The 15,013-nt window shown below is 35.5% G+C and overlaps 1 protein-coding gene across 1 annotated transcript; it reads left to right on the forward strand.

The window, feature by feature from the left end:
• Positions 1–7,690: 7,690 nt before the first annotated feature.
• LOC132285081 (transcription factor CYCLOIDEA-like) lies at positions 7,691–9,446 on the forward strand. Its single transcript, XM_059787249.1, has 2 exons — positions 7,691–9,107; positions 9,197–9,446. Exons 1-2 carry the CDS (start codon positions 8,051–8,053, stop codon positions 9,250–9,252), a joined length of 1,113 nt encoding a protein of 370 aa, XP_059643232.1. The 5' UTR covers positions 7,691–8,050; the 3' UTR covers positions 9,253–9,446.
• Positions 9,447–15,013: the final 5,567 nt, after the last annotated feature.

Consider the following 15,013-nt stretch of genomic DNA (forward strand, 5'->3'; position numbering starts at 1 on the left):
ATTCGCCTCGGACCCTAAGTGTCCGGCTCCGCAAACCTCCCCTCAGGTTCGGCGCTGAGGAGTAATTCATTTGCCTCAAACCCTAAGTGTCCAGCTCGGCAAACCTCCCCTCAGGCTGGGCGCTGGGGAGTAATTCATTCGCCTCGGACCCTAAGTGTCTGGCTCTGCAAACCTCCCGTCAGGCTTAGCGCCGGGAAGTAATTTATTCGCCTCGGACCCTAAGGATCCGGCTAAGAAAACCTCCCCTCAGGCTCGGCGCCGGGGAGTAATTCATTCGCCTAGGACCCTAAGTGTCCGGCTCGGCAAACCTCTCCTCAGGCTCGGTGCCGGGGAGTAATTCATTCGCCTCGGACCCTAAGTATCCGGCTCCGCAAACCTCCCCTCAGGCTCGGCGTGGGGGAGTAATTCATTCGCCTCGGACCCTAAGTGTCCAGCTCGGCAAAACCTCCCCTCAGGCTCGGCGCCGAGAAGTAATTCATTCACCTTGGACCCAAAGTGTCCGGCTCGGCAAAACTCTCATCAGGCTCAGCGCCGGGGAGTAATTCATTCGCCTCGGACCCAAAGTGTCCGGTTCAACAAACCTTACTCTCACGCTCATATTCACTGATTCTAAGTTCGGTAATATGAGCCACGAGATTGTCCCACACCGAAAAACTACAAGAAGAAACAAGTATAAATATACTTGCTTCACACGAATCCATTTCAAGAAGGGTTCCCTTGACGGTTAAATCACCAAAGGAAAAAACAATCCTTTATTATCAGATAAATCGTTAGAGGATATCTCTTTTTCACATCTTATTTATTTTGCTTTGGACGAAAATAGATAAGGAACCTTCAGGCAGGGTACTTTCCTCAAAAAAAAAAAAAAAAAATCTCATCCAACAGAGTGTGTGCAATATCAAAAGCATATAAACATACTCAGTCGAAGCAGAATAAAAGTGACACGGCTTAAGAAACAAGGTTATATCATTCATGTTTATCATTCCCAATATTGTTTCATTACAAAAGAAAAAAGGAAAAAAAGTTACTCGATCCTACTCCCTCTTCGGATCAAACGGGGTAGATTCGAAAGCATCTACCATAGCTGGACTTACAGGTGGAGGATTTGATAAGCCAGTTGCAGGAGTGGAGACACTTGGAGCTGAAGGAACCTCAGGATGAGCTTTCACTATCTCAGCGAAAAGAACCTCAGCTTCCTGAGCCTTCGGACCCTCATCATAAAGGAAAGACACTCCCATATGAGCATCAAAAGCCTCGGGATCTGTTGTTTTTTCCCCTGAACCTTGATTGAAGCCGGACCTGAAGGCCTTGACGCTAGATAAGCGCACCAAACTGGAGTAACGACCTTGCATCTGCCTCCCGGCAATGATGCAGGTACTAAGGGCATCATTCAAACGCTGGACTTCAGCCTCCAGCGATTCCATTTTTGAGTCAGAAGCAGCCAGACGTTTCTTATAAACATCCCGAGCCTCATATGCAATTTGTGCATTTGCAATGGCATGGGATGCCTTCTTCTCAGAATTGCTGAGATCTTTCTCCAGCTTCTGAATGGAGAGAGATTGAGCCTCAACAGTGGCACAAAGAGCCATGGTGTGATACATGCCCTGCGTTATCAAGATAGAGACAATAACAATGTAAGAAAATTTGTAAGATAATTATGACAATGGAAAAGAAGGAAGGGGCAAACTTCTATGGCTCGAACAGGGGCAGATGGGAGTAATTGTTCCAACCCCATTCTACCAATAATTTCTTCATCCTTGGGGAGCTACATTCCCCGAGCAACGGCAAGCGCTGCAGATGGGTCAGTGATCATAGAATCACCAACATGGAGGATGGACTTGTCAGCCCTCGAGAAAGAAGGAGTCCAAGGTGCCCCAGCCTCAACAAGGACGTAAGCACTGACCTCATCTTCAGGGTTAATCTCTTCAGCTTTCTTCCTTTTGCTTTTTGGGTTGGAAGCACCCTTGGGTTTCGTGGTTGAAGAAAGTTCAGCCTCGCCTTTTTGTTCAAGGGGACTTCATCAATCTCCTTCTTCTGTTCGTTTGAGCGCAATATAGTCAACGGGGCACTCTCTGCAGCCTTCCTCTTCAAGGCTTCAGCCCTCTGTTTTTCTTCCTCAGTCATAGAGAAGCTGTCGAATGATGGAAGTGAGAGGTCCATGAGATCAGCGGCTACAGCTACGGAAACAACTGCTTTAAGATTTGCAAAAGTAAGCAAGTTCTCAACCGAAGGAAGGTCGTTCCAAACCTGCCCTTCTAGGAAGGAAAGCCTCTTCTTGGCAGCCGAATAAGGAAATGTCGCTAAAAAAATACCAAGAAACTCATAAATATATCGAAAGAATAAGACTCGACATAGGAAACAGCCAGAACAATCTTCATGAAGAAAGGGGGGATGTTCTATACCTAACTTCCCGAACTTGTGAAGGATTGGGAGTTTGCTCGATTGAGGCACGGCCCATCTCCCTTTAACGATTATCATCATCTCTTTCCACTTCTTCTCAGAAGTAGGGAGGTTTATACATATCCTTTGGTGCAAGGGGGAGGTGAAAAAGAAACGATCAGGTTCAGTCCAGTGCTTAGAAATGGAATAAGTAATCAGCAAGTCAGCTAGAGTCAGGTTAAAACTCTCCAGCCATCGGCGAATGAGGAGTGCCGAGATTACTCGAAGGAAGTTAGGGTTTACTTGTAGGGGTGCAATCCCTAATTTGTTAAAGACTAAGTGGTAGAAAGGATGAAGGGGGAACCTAAGAGCGTTGAGATGCCCAACAGAGAGGAGCAACTCATTTTCTCCGACACCTTCACCGGCGCAAAAATCGGCGCCCTTGGGGTATTCCGCAATTTCTACCCTCTCGGGAATCTCAAACTCTTCCATTACGGATTCAATAGAAAACGGGATACGACGAATAGATAAAATTGCATTCTTTTCTTCCTTAGTGAAGATATTATCTGATCCAGAGGTGGATGTTTCAGCCTGGATCGGGGAAGCATCCGGCTGATTAACCGAGTCATTTGCAGGCTTAAGAAAGTTCGAAACCCTAGGAGGGGGAACCCTAATGAGATTAGGGGAAGACGAGGGCGTGGACTCAGAATCTACGATCTCTATACGCTCAGGAGTAGTCGAAGTACTCATAATGTAAGATTAGAAGAAGGGAAAGAAGAACTAACCTGGAGATATGAGAGTATGAAGAATGTAGTAGACAAAATAAGCACACTGAGAACAAAAGCGAGTCTTGAAGAAGCCCTTGAGTCAGAATAACAATAGACGCGAATGGAAACGCCTCGTGCAAGAATGGCAACTACACGACTTCAATTCCCCTTTAATTAGGAGCCGTAACCCAATTAAAGTGGAATTAGGGGCAAAGTGTGGAGGGAAAAATTTCCCTCTAATAAGAATGAGACACGTCACCATTATACAAATCTACATTTAGGAGATCTCAGAAGCCCATCCGGATCAAGCCCAAGTTACGTTGTGCTTTAACCCATTATCATTTATATTGGGCCTCCAAAGCCAGACAAAAGTACCGATCAGCCCAACATCATCGCTGTTGAAGTTTTGATCCATTAATCAAGTCACTTACACCAAACCGCATCCGGCCCAAGTATAATTAAATATGGCTCAGTCCTATTTAACAAAGGAGTCAACCCAGAAGGAAAGTTTTTATACAAAGCAAATTCTACATAGGAAATATCATACAATGGAAAGAACTCTATTTGTAAAGAAAGTCATATATGAAAAGAATTGGAGGACAAGTAACGTGAGTCCTACCATAATTCTACCAACTTTTGTGTATAAATAGAGGCCTGACCTCCAATAAAGGGGCAAGCAATTCAATTCTTCAATAGACACTGTTCTTGTTAATTCTTACTGTTCGTTGAGTGTGTTGTGTTATTTTCTCTCAATCGTAATTGGTTGAGCGAAATTTTGCACCTACACTATTCTTAACAAAAAAACAAATTTTATTTTAGAAATTTAAAATGGGATATAATTGAAATTTAATATATTTTCCTCAAGAAAGTAAAATTTTTCTAACGAAAATTTTGTGGGAAAGTTAGGTGGTTTGGAAAGTTACTTTCCCATAATATTTCATTTCTATCCAAACTTTTAAAAGTTGAAAAAAAAAAAAAAAAAAAAAAAACATTACTTTTCCTTTCATGTTGTTTCCGTCTAGCCACGCTAAGGCAAAATAAAAATTAATTTCTTAAAAAAGATTTATAAATTTATAATAATACCCTTTCTTTTATTGTAAGTTTATTATATATGTTATTCAAACCATAAAAAAAATAATTTCTCATAATTTTTTTTAATATTTCTTGCTAAATAAATACATGATAGAAATTTATATATCGACAAGAATTGTTTACTCATTCATTATGTTAATGTTGTCCAATCACAAATGCACAAATAATAAAATTAGAAAAATGATAAATAAATAAATCAGAGAGAATGACTGAATTTATTCCAAAAAAAAGTTATTATCCTTATTTATTACTTACCTAATTTTGTACTTATGAATTATTGAACAATACTTGGGTTCAACTCAGGTAGAATAAACTTCATCTAACCTGTTAATGTGGCCCAATAAAATTGCCACAAGTGTTAAAATTAAATTAGGCATTGTCTAACTTTTGCTTTTAGACATGTGTTTTTAATCATAACTTTTACTTTTGGACACTTATTTTATATATCAGTAAGTTGGATGAAGTTCATTCAACTTCGGTTGGACCCAAGTATTGTTATGAATTATTTGTACATTTGTGCGTTACTAGACCACATCAGCGGTCACTATAGATGGCCTACTCACCACTGAGTAGGTTATCACTCTTCACCGCTGATGTGTCCAATCACAAAATTAGGAAAATAATAAATAACAACAATAAGTTCTTTTTTTGAAATAAATTCAGTTAGCCTATGTTATTTCTTTATTTATTATTTTTTTATTGTATAATTATAAATTATATGTGCATTTGTAATTGAACTATATTAACAGTAATTACTCAATAATTAGGCAAATAACAAGTCACATAAAGTGGGAGCGAGAACGAATTCGAGAGCGGGAGCGTAAGAGCGACATAATTTAGTCATATATAGTGAGAATTTGAATCATAATGCATACGGAACGTAAGTACGAGAGCTCGCTCGAAACGTAAAAACGATACCCATTAAAAAAAATTATGTGACTTAGATAACCTGTTCTCCAAATTTATTTTCAGTAGTAGTTTTCGTCAAATTAAGCAGAGAGCCCATTAATTATTTTATTCATTATTTTGTTTTGTACGTTTTCTTTCCTATTTAATGTTTTCTTCTTCTTCTTCTTCTTTCCTTTTCCTTTTTTTTTTTTTTTTTTTTGATTTGGGATAATCTGTGGTCGGTAATACTCCACTACTCCACTATTTTCAAATGCCAAAAGGGCATAAATTGTCGTACAATTTGTCAAAATTCAAAAAAAATCAATCACCAGTTGTTAAAGTAACAATTATATATGCTTTCATAATCATTACATACGTACAAAATGTTATATATTTATACATATGGTGCAGCCACACAATAGACTAGACAGCGAGCCCACAGAAGATAGTACTATATATATAGTTATATATAGCTATCCTTCGAAATGTATATATATATATATATTGAAGTTGATGAAGTAATATAAATTTACGTCCTTAAGTACTAATGTAATAGTAGTACGCCATGCTTGGCCAGCTAGTATTTACTTTAGTAGCTAGCCTTAAATCTAGGATTAAGCTAGCAGTATTTACTGTTCATGGCCATCTTAAATATATATTGTAATGGTACATGACTTTTAATTATTTCACGGAATTCGCCAAAAAAAAGTCGAAATAAATTTTCCAGAGAGATAAAAGTGAAAATTTAGTAATGGACTGTGCACTCACTTTCACCCATATATAACTATATATATATATATATATATTTATGTGGTGTACTGCCATCTTTCTCATTGATAGATATCTTGTCCTTTGAAAACTACATCAAAACTACCCCCGCCACTTCATGTCTCCCTTGAGAGAGAAAGAGAGCATTTGCAACTGAAAAGGAAATAGTGGAGAGGGAGAGTCAAATGGAAATTATCTAATGCAAGGACACTGTCTGGTAAGTGAGGTCAAATTAATAAAGAAGCAAAGCAATATATATGGATAAGATATACTCCGTATAACATAGTTTAATATGTTCAACCAATATAATGATGAGTTTTAAAAGATTTAGGGTGTTTTTTTTTTTTTTTTTGGATGATGATAAAGAATTATATCCTCTTGTTGTTTGTATCCCTAGTTCATCCTAATATAAGATAGTTTTTGTTAAATAAATAATTTAGTACATCTTTCAATTGAGGATTATGGAGAACTTACATATCAAGAGTCCTTTTGATAGCATAACTCTTTTACAAGAGTTAAAAATATCAATCCGAACTTAAGCCAATCCAAACTCGGATTTTAATATTATTTATATACTCTATCCGTTTCAAAATAGGTATCCACATATTTTTGGACGTAGGTAGTATATTTTTAAATATACCATATATAATATTCAAATTATGATCATATTTTTATTTCTAATTTTGTGTGTTACATTTTAATTTATTGCATGTTAATACTTTGAAAAATTAACTTTTTAAGAATTTGTTTGTAAATTTGTAAAAATTTGCATTAAAATTTTAAAACCTTTTGTGGTTTGGAGCATTCTAATATTAAACTAACTCAAGCTCATATTAAATTCTAATCCGAATTAAACTAACTTTCTAACCTGAAATCTTAACTCGAGTTACAAATCTGAATTTAAAAATTTAAAAATATATTGTGCTCGGATTAAATAATTAGGATTGGAGGTCGAATTGAACATTTCATATGTTAGATTAGGAGCCTCAGTTATACCCCCAACCTGCCTAAGTTGCCACCCTAATTGAGAGTTGACCAAACATATGTAATAAAGTAATTGATATGTGCATTATATACACTTTCATATATCTTTCTTACTATATATATATAGCAAATACGAGAAAAACATAGGGAGATCTTATTTGTGCTTCACAATTTTCCTCCAGTGGTACATCTCTTTTCCTTTGAATAACTAAAATGACAAATTTGTCCTCCCTCTCTTCTTACTGCAACTATTTTTAAAAATAATATTTGCAGTACACATTTTGTTCAACATTTACATTCCAATTGAACCATTTATAAAAATAAAAAAAAAACAAAAAAAAAAAAACAAAGTTATTCTTCAAAAGTGAAACAAAGGGGTATTTTTTTGCAATAGCTGCAGAGTTTTAATTTGTGGAATGACAATTATGTCACTCTCTAAAACAAAGTGAAGAAAATGAAATGAAAATATAATCTCTCAATAATGAGTTAAAATATCATTTCCCATCATTATTAATTATCATTCATGCTTTTGTCGCGGAGGATTGGGTGAGAGAGATGAGAGATGTGGTGGGGTTTATCTTTTAGAAGAAAGGGACAGTTGATGGCCACCCGAAGTCCACAATGAGCAATGGCTTCCATGGCACAGCTCAACTCGTTTGTCGTTTTCCTAGGGTTCACTCATAGACATACCATGCCACGTGTAGCCATTTTCACGGCTTCTACAAAAACCTAAAAGCTCTAGCGTTAACCCCTCTTCTCTGCACCATATATACTGGTATATGAAGAAGAATACCTACAAACTTAAAACCAATTTGTGCTCTCTCTCTCTCTCTCTATATATATTATGATTCTCTTTGTATTTGTGGGTTAATATTCATTTTTTGATCAATGCAGGTCTATACCTGTATATACACATATACATTATACAGTGGCTTGCCATCAATCTCCATTAATCCTCTACACTACTCCTACTTGGGCGCAAGTTTATATATATATATATATATCCGGTCATACACCTCTCTCTCTCCTCTTCCATAAAAACTGTAGCTAACTTTGTCCTCGATCTCTTCTTCCATTAACACTGTACGTAGCTAACTTTGCCCTAGATCGAGAAGAGATATAAGTGAGATTTGAACCCAATAAATGTTATCTTCAAATTAGCCTTCAGAAAAATGTTCTCTTCAAGCGACAGTGCTAATCCTTTTCCTCATCTTCCTTCATCTTTCCACCTCTCTCCTCCTTCCCTCAACAGCCATGAAATGTTTCTTCACCACCACAATTACAAAGATCTGCTTTTGGGTCACTACTTGTCATCACCAGCCAATGCTCATCAAGTCCTAGATAGAACTCTTTTTAGCATGAATGGTTCAAACCAAGGTGTCAATAATGGACTAGATGATGGTCATGACCTCTATGCTCAATATTCCAACTCATTCCCAAGGAAGAAACCTGTGAAGAAAGACAGGCATAGCAAGATCAGTACCGCCAAAGGCCAGAGGGAACGGAGAGTCAGATTGTCCATTGGGGTTGCTCGGAGGTTCTTCGACCTTCAAGACATGCTTGGTTTTGACAAGGCTAGTAAAACCCTTGATTGGCTTTTCGCCAAGTCCAAAACAGCCATTTCTGAGCTGGTGCACATGAATCACAGGATCAATGGTGGTTCCAAGAGCTCCTCCGTCGAATGCCTAGTAGTGTCGTCCAGAATCAATGAAGCTGCTGCTGCTGCTGACAATGGAGACACAGTGCAGGGGATGATAGCTTCAAACAACAAGCTGTTGAGTCGGGATAAATCCGCACTTCGTGTGCTTTCAAGAGAGTCTAGAGCAAAGGCAAGAGAAAGAGCAAGAAAAAGAACTAGAGAAAAGATGTGCACTAGATCAAGGGTTGATCAATCTGATGATAAAAAAATCTCCAATTCAAAACCCTCTATGTTGAACCAATTAGGTTCTCATAGAGACATCACAATATCTTCTATAAATCTGGATGCTGAAATTGAATGTAGTACTATGTCTCACCCACAAATAGTACTTAATCAATTAGCACCAAGAGATCAGGACATAATTGATGAATCTATTGTGATGAAAAGAAAGTTTGAGCCATCTTTGTTGTCTGATAATTATGAGCAAGACCTTTCAAACTATTCTTCAAATGTCGCGCAACGTTGGGACATTGGTACTGCTATTGCACGCTCTAGCTTTCGTGTTATGGCCAGCATGAATCTATCCACAGGTATCATCCCAATTATGTACATAAGAACCTACCTGAATTGATTCTTTGAACCATTTTATTATTTAATTTGTGTCACAATTAATTTGCAGAATTTCAAATCTATGGCAAACCCTGGGAGGTCTACAACAACCACAGTCAGCTCTAATATGGTACATGAACTCTAATATATATATGTATATTTAGTTCTTTTGAAGTGCCTTCAGATTGAAATTAATCTCTGAATAATTAAAAGTTGTATTATCTTCCGATGCTTATTATGGTTTCGGATCACCCATCAACTGCTGAGCAGTTAAAATGATCATGGGGAAGATATATGTATGTTTCTCTATTATTTATGTTTGTTAATTAATTTGTGCCTGCGTTTTATTTTTCTTCTTCTTTTTGGATATAACATATTTCTTACTACTATGGTTTTTGCTCTATTAGTACTACTTTCATTTTGCTTTAAAAGAAAATTCAACAATGAGACTTCTAAAAATATCTTTTAATTTATAGGAGTCTGGAAAAGAAATTAATTTTTGTTAGTACACCTACCTAAACATTAGAAAAACAAATTTGATGGTAGCAGTCGAGACTTGGCATAATGACCAGGATGATCGATGAATCTTACTACAGATAGCCAAGCATGATTTATCCAGGACAATGTAATCAAATAACATATTTTGAGAACAAAAGAAATTATGAGGACCTTTATTCTCAGTATATTTAAACCTAGTGTTACTGGTAGTACTAATAGGATATGAGGTAATATCCATGACTACATATAAGCATATAATCACTCTCTATATATATCTTTAACATGGATTTTAGGTTGATTTGTAAATCAACCTAATTTACACGAGGTGAATATTTAGATCATAGATTGTTTCTAAAACATTTATATCTCATTGTATCATAAGTAGCAAGAGTTCCAGAAACAACTTTTCTGAAATAAAATTATGTCACCGCATTGGATGAAAATATATGACACTATAAAGGAGAAATGGGAATGGTATATTACTGAGTATTCTTCCTTCACAACCTTGTATACTTGTTGAATGTTATGGATATGAATCTTAAAAAAATTCATTTGGTAAAAGAAGAAATGAAGTTAAATGAGGTTGATTTGAGTGAATGCATGTCACATTCAATTTTGCATTATTGCGAGTATGATCTCAATTAATCGAAGATGTTGGGAGGAAAATGTCACTAGGTTACAAAAGACACTCCCTACTTATAGACATTGGACAAGGATCCCCTCCAAGAAAGAAGAGGTCCCTATTGGTGAGTGTGCAAAACCTCTCATTTCCTGAAGAAGATCCTTATCTGTAGACATCCTCCCTACCTTCTCAGATCTATCCAGTACTCCATAACTCCACATCAATCTGGAATATTCTATAACTTCAGTCATGTCATTCCGCCAGTCCAAGACATGTAGATTTTCCATGCAACTTGACTAAGCGTGACACTGTGCTTACAAATATATGAATAAAAAAATGCAACCCAATGAGTGCTCAGGCACATGACAATGGCGAGGATTTATCAGGAAAAAGAATACGGAGATTTATGAGTTAATATATTAAGCAAAGAGTTTAAAGCTTAATACATATTTATGAGAAGCAACTAGGAGTTAATTCTTTGGGCTCACTATAAAATTTTGGGATTCTGCTATTGTTTGGGATATAATAATATAAGGAAATAAATCTTTTAAAATGTGATAATATAAGAAAATATTTTTAATTTTTGGGGATTCTGATATTGTTTGGGATCTAATAATTATAAGGAAATAAAATTTTTAAGAAAGTAACCATATATAAAGAATATATATATATATATATATATATATATATATATATATATATTTGGATTATTGGTTTAGGGGACTAAGCCTTGATAATATCTGTTAAGTCCCCAATCAAGAGTGAAGGCTATAATGATAACTCTGATATAGATTGAGAACAATTATTTAATAATCTCGATCATTTCATAAGCGGATGTTGAGAGAGAAAAATCTAAAGTGTATCTTAGTCCTTTGCCATGCTAATTGATATTAAAAGTTTTAATTAGCACCGAAGTCTTATGTTAGATCTCATTTTTCCAAGGTGCATAAGAATATGCAAGTTTCAGAAAGAACTAAATTTATAAATTAAGGGACTATCTAGGTTCGCTTACCAGAAGCTAGTTGTTCTGTTATATAACTTCATATATATTGCTTATATATGCTTGTTCTATGGTTATCTTTTTTTATTTGCATAAGAATAGGTTCCTGCCTCTCATAAATTAAATAGCTGATGATTTTTGTCTTCAATAGTGATCATCTAATAGCTTGTCATCTTTGACGAAAGAGTTGTGCTGCAGCTAGCTAGCTAACTTCAAATCCGGATGTGAAAGATATTGGGTATATATAGCGGGTATGCAACACTACTCAACAACTTAGGCTTTTGACGGAGAATGTAAGGGCCCGACCTGTTACACATATACAGTACTACATTGAGCTACATAACCTAAGTTTTGATCTTAGATTGTGGTTAAAGTAGTTTTTCTTTTCCTTTTGTGTTGTTAATTTATTTTAGGTAAAGAAAATACTAGTTTCATGATGAAGTAGCCACCTTAAAAGTAGGGGAAAAAATTTAGCCACCTTAAATCATTGTGCTAGCTGCTCCCACATAAAATAGTTTAGTATGTTTTGAGTCCTAATAAGTGTGAACTCCATGATTGAGACCTTGAAAATGCAAAATCTTTTTTTCATCTGCTTCCGTAGTATTAGAAAGCTTTTAATTTTGAAGTATTTATTACATTAGGCTTTCTTTTGTAATTATTGTTACCGTGCATATATATAAGCTAGCCTCGAGTACTGCGTATGGTTCTAAGCATTTGGATGATTTTATATGATGCTTGAATTTTCAAAGAGCTGGAGTCAATATCCATTGGAAAAAATCTAGTGTGAATCTGCATCAAAGAGGTAAATCACATAAGGTAGGAGGATACAGGAAGTTTGTTGAATGAGTAGATAGTTAAGTTCTCTGAGGCAAGTCCAGTTATATTTATATTGAATACTCGATGCCCTCAATAATGATGATCGAGCTACTTAATTACAGAAACAGAGCTCCAATTTGGAGTGTGATGAGTTCGTGTTTTGGTGAAAGAAATGATTATAGAAGAATTTGAATAGCGCGCTGTGTATAAACATGTCATTTTTCTAGTGAGTAATGCTAGCTACTTGAAAGTGAAATTCAATGTTGGTAAAAGCAGAATAAGATATATTGTGATGTTGCTAGTTACAATACACAAAGTTTTGAGTATATATATATTTTGCTTAGAGAACACAGGTTTGCAAGAAATACATGGACATGTATGGTTACGCATTCAGCTGAGAATTGGAGAAGATCTGCTTTGAGTGGAATCTGACTTCACAGAGAGAGAGGTAGGAATTAAGTCTCACACCCAAAACTTTGTACCCGGACAGAAAGGAGTTGTTCTGGTTATGCTGAGGTGGAAAACAAAAACGTTATTAATTAAAAATTTAAAATAGGTTTAGGTATTTTTTTGGTAGAAGATATTTTTATGACTAATACTGGGGTCCTTTACTTGGATTCTCTGTGATTCCTAAAATCACCTAATGTGCAGTGTACGTGGTATATGTTTCTCACTTATGATAAAGAACTGATTGAAATTTTCGTCAATATACCTGCATGATTTAGAGATTAATTCTGGCTTTTCATGTGTATCCATAAACTCAAAGAAAGGAGAATTTCAGATTAGATACAGAGACCTACCAATGGCAATGGATACTAGACCGACATGATTAGCGCTTCATTTTAGTCTGATTATGAAAGATTGTGCGACATTTACATCTGTGTGTGACATTCTTGAATAGGAGCATATTTTTGGTAGGTTTTGATTGAATATATATTAATCCCAAGATGGGCTATTTAATTTAATTTCTACACCCTAAAGTGGTAGGGTTTAAGTTTTCTCTAAATTTCACTGTCTTTTGAGAAATCTGCTACCATGACACATGCTGCTCTGATGGACTTATGCCTGGTACACTTTTCGACATTACTTAAGCCATTATTAATAAATACTAATAAATACAGTTTGCCTAAACATCACTAAATATTGGAAGGAATTATTAATTTTTTTTTGTTGGAAGGATTTCAAAATAAATTTCCAGGGTCCTGTCTTTTTTTCTTTTATTTTTTAGTAGGTAAACCACACACATCCCCTGCCCGGCCCATTGCATGTTCCATTTGGAATTTGAACCTTCACCTCTCATAAACACAGTTTGCTTGCTAGAGCATGCACATATATATATATATTGGATACAAAGCTAGAGCATATGATACTTGGTTGATCTATATGTATGCCACTTTCATGGTTTTGTTGATGAACAACTTTATCCTTAACTTGCAAAGAATTGTAATAATTTAAAAAAAAAAAAAAAAAATTTAAATCCCATGCACAAATATAAGATTATCTATAGGCCTATTATCATCTTTTAAAGGGTCAGTGACCTAACGGTATTAGGTCCTTACTTTTTAAAAAGATATTAAGGATTCAAGCCTCCATAGAAGCATGTGTGCATGAATATCTTATATATATCTTATTAAGAGAGAGAGCTAGAGAGAGGAAGTATGTGAATAAAATATGCAGTCTTCGCAGGTAAATGCAGTACTCTATTATCACTGGTTCCAAGTTTAAACTTTTATATGTCAGACTACCTCTCTCAAGAAAGTAAATTTTACAAGAAGGAGAAAGAATATATATATATATATATATATATTGCATCACTTACCTGCTGCTGCATGAACTGGAAGTCTGGAAATACTTTGACTTTAGCTCTCAACAAGGGAAAATGGCTGTCTTGAAACAATGTAAACATGGTAAAACTACATAATTTGAGAAATAGACAGTGAAGAATGTCATACCCAAACATTCATATATCTGTTAAACAAAAAAGTACACGCTGAAAGAGGTTTTAGTTTTATAATTTTTTTTTTCTTTTCTAATCATCATTTTTCTCAAAAGCCAAACAAGACATGGTAAGTAAAAACGTGTCGATTGATGAATGGTCCATGCACGATCAATTCCCTTCAAAGTCATTGGAAAAGGTAATACAATGAGAGCAGTAGCTTAATGGTGAAAAGCTGCAACATTAATATTATTCACTGTACACTGCATGAAAAATAGTGAAGAAAAAGGGTCAGGAGAGAGAGATGCATGAGATCATCAGCGATGTTACTAATATATATATATATATATACACACACACACATATATGTTTGTGTGTGTAAATGGCAAGGCCAAGTGGCCTAGATTGCCCCGCAGGAAGCTGCTAGTTGGTCGATAAATTGTTTGACCATTTGTAGGCCAGGGTGGTTATATTAAAAAAAAAGGTACTGTCAAGAATCTCAGACTGCAGGCAGGCTTGCTAATTGCGTGTTGAAGTAGTTGAAAAGGACTACTGGGACTCCTCTACTCCTTTATATGGAGAAATCAATAAATCTTACAATCCCCTATCAATTTGTGTATGTATATATATTTTGTAAATACATTCACACCTATATTGACAACATTTTAACAACTCTCTTAAAAGTGAAAAAGTTGTCCAGAATATGCAATTTTAATTAATTTAGAACTTGTACAATGCACTTCTCTTTTATGCAATTAATATGCATGTAATGTACGCACACTTCCACTTTTCTTGATCTTTCTAAGATTTGATATGTACTTATAGTCAAAATAACAAATCTAATCCTCCTTATTTTAAAGGATCTTCTGTGATGCATCTACCCAATAAATTTCTAGGTGTGTAGTAGTACCTAAATGAGGGTGACAAGATGACTCAGTTTAATCATCAGCAATTCAATTGACCTTAAATAGTGGTTACTTAGGGTCTATTTGACTTTCGTATTTTGTGTTGTGTT

This window comes from Cornus florida, unplaced genomic scaffold, assembly GCF_030987335.1.
Source record: "Cornus florida cultivar Cherokee Brave unplaced genomic scaffold, ASM3098733v1 CherokeeBrave_3.0.0_Hap2_Chr11, whole genome shotgun sequence".
Taxonomy (NCBI): domain Eukaryota; kingdom Viridiplantae; phylum Streptophyta; class Magnoliopsida; order Cornales; family Cornaceae; genus Cornus; species Cornus florida.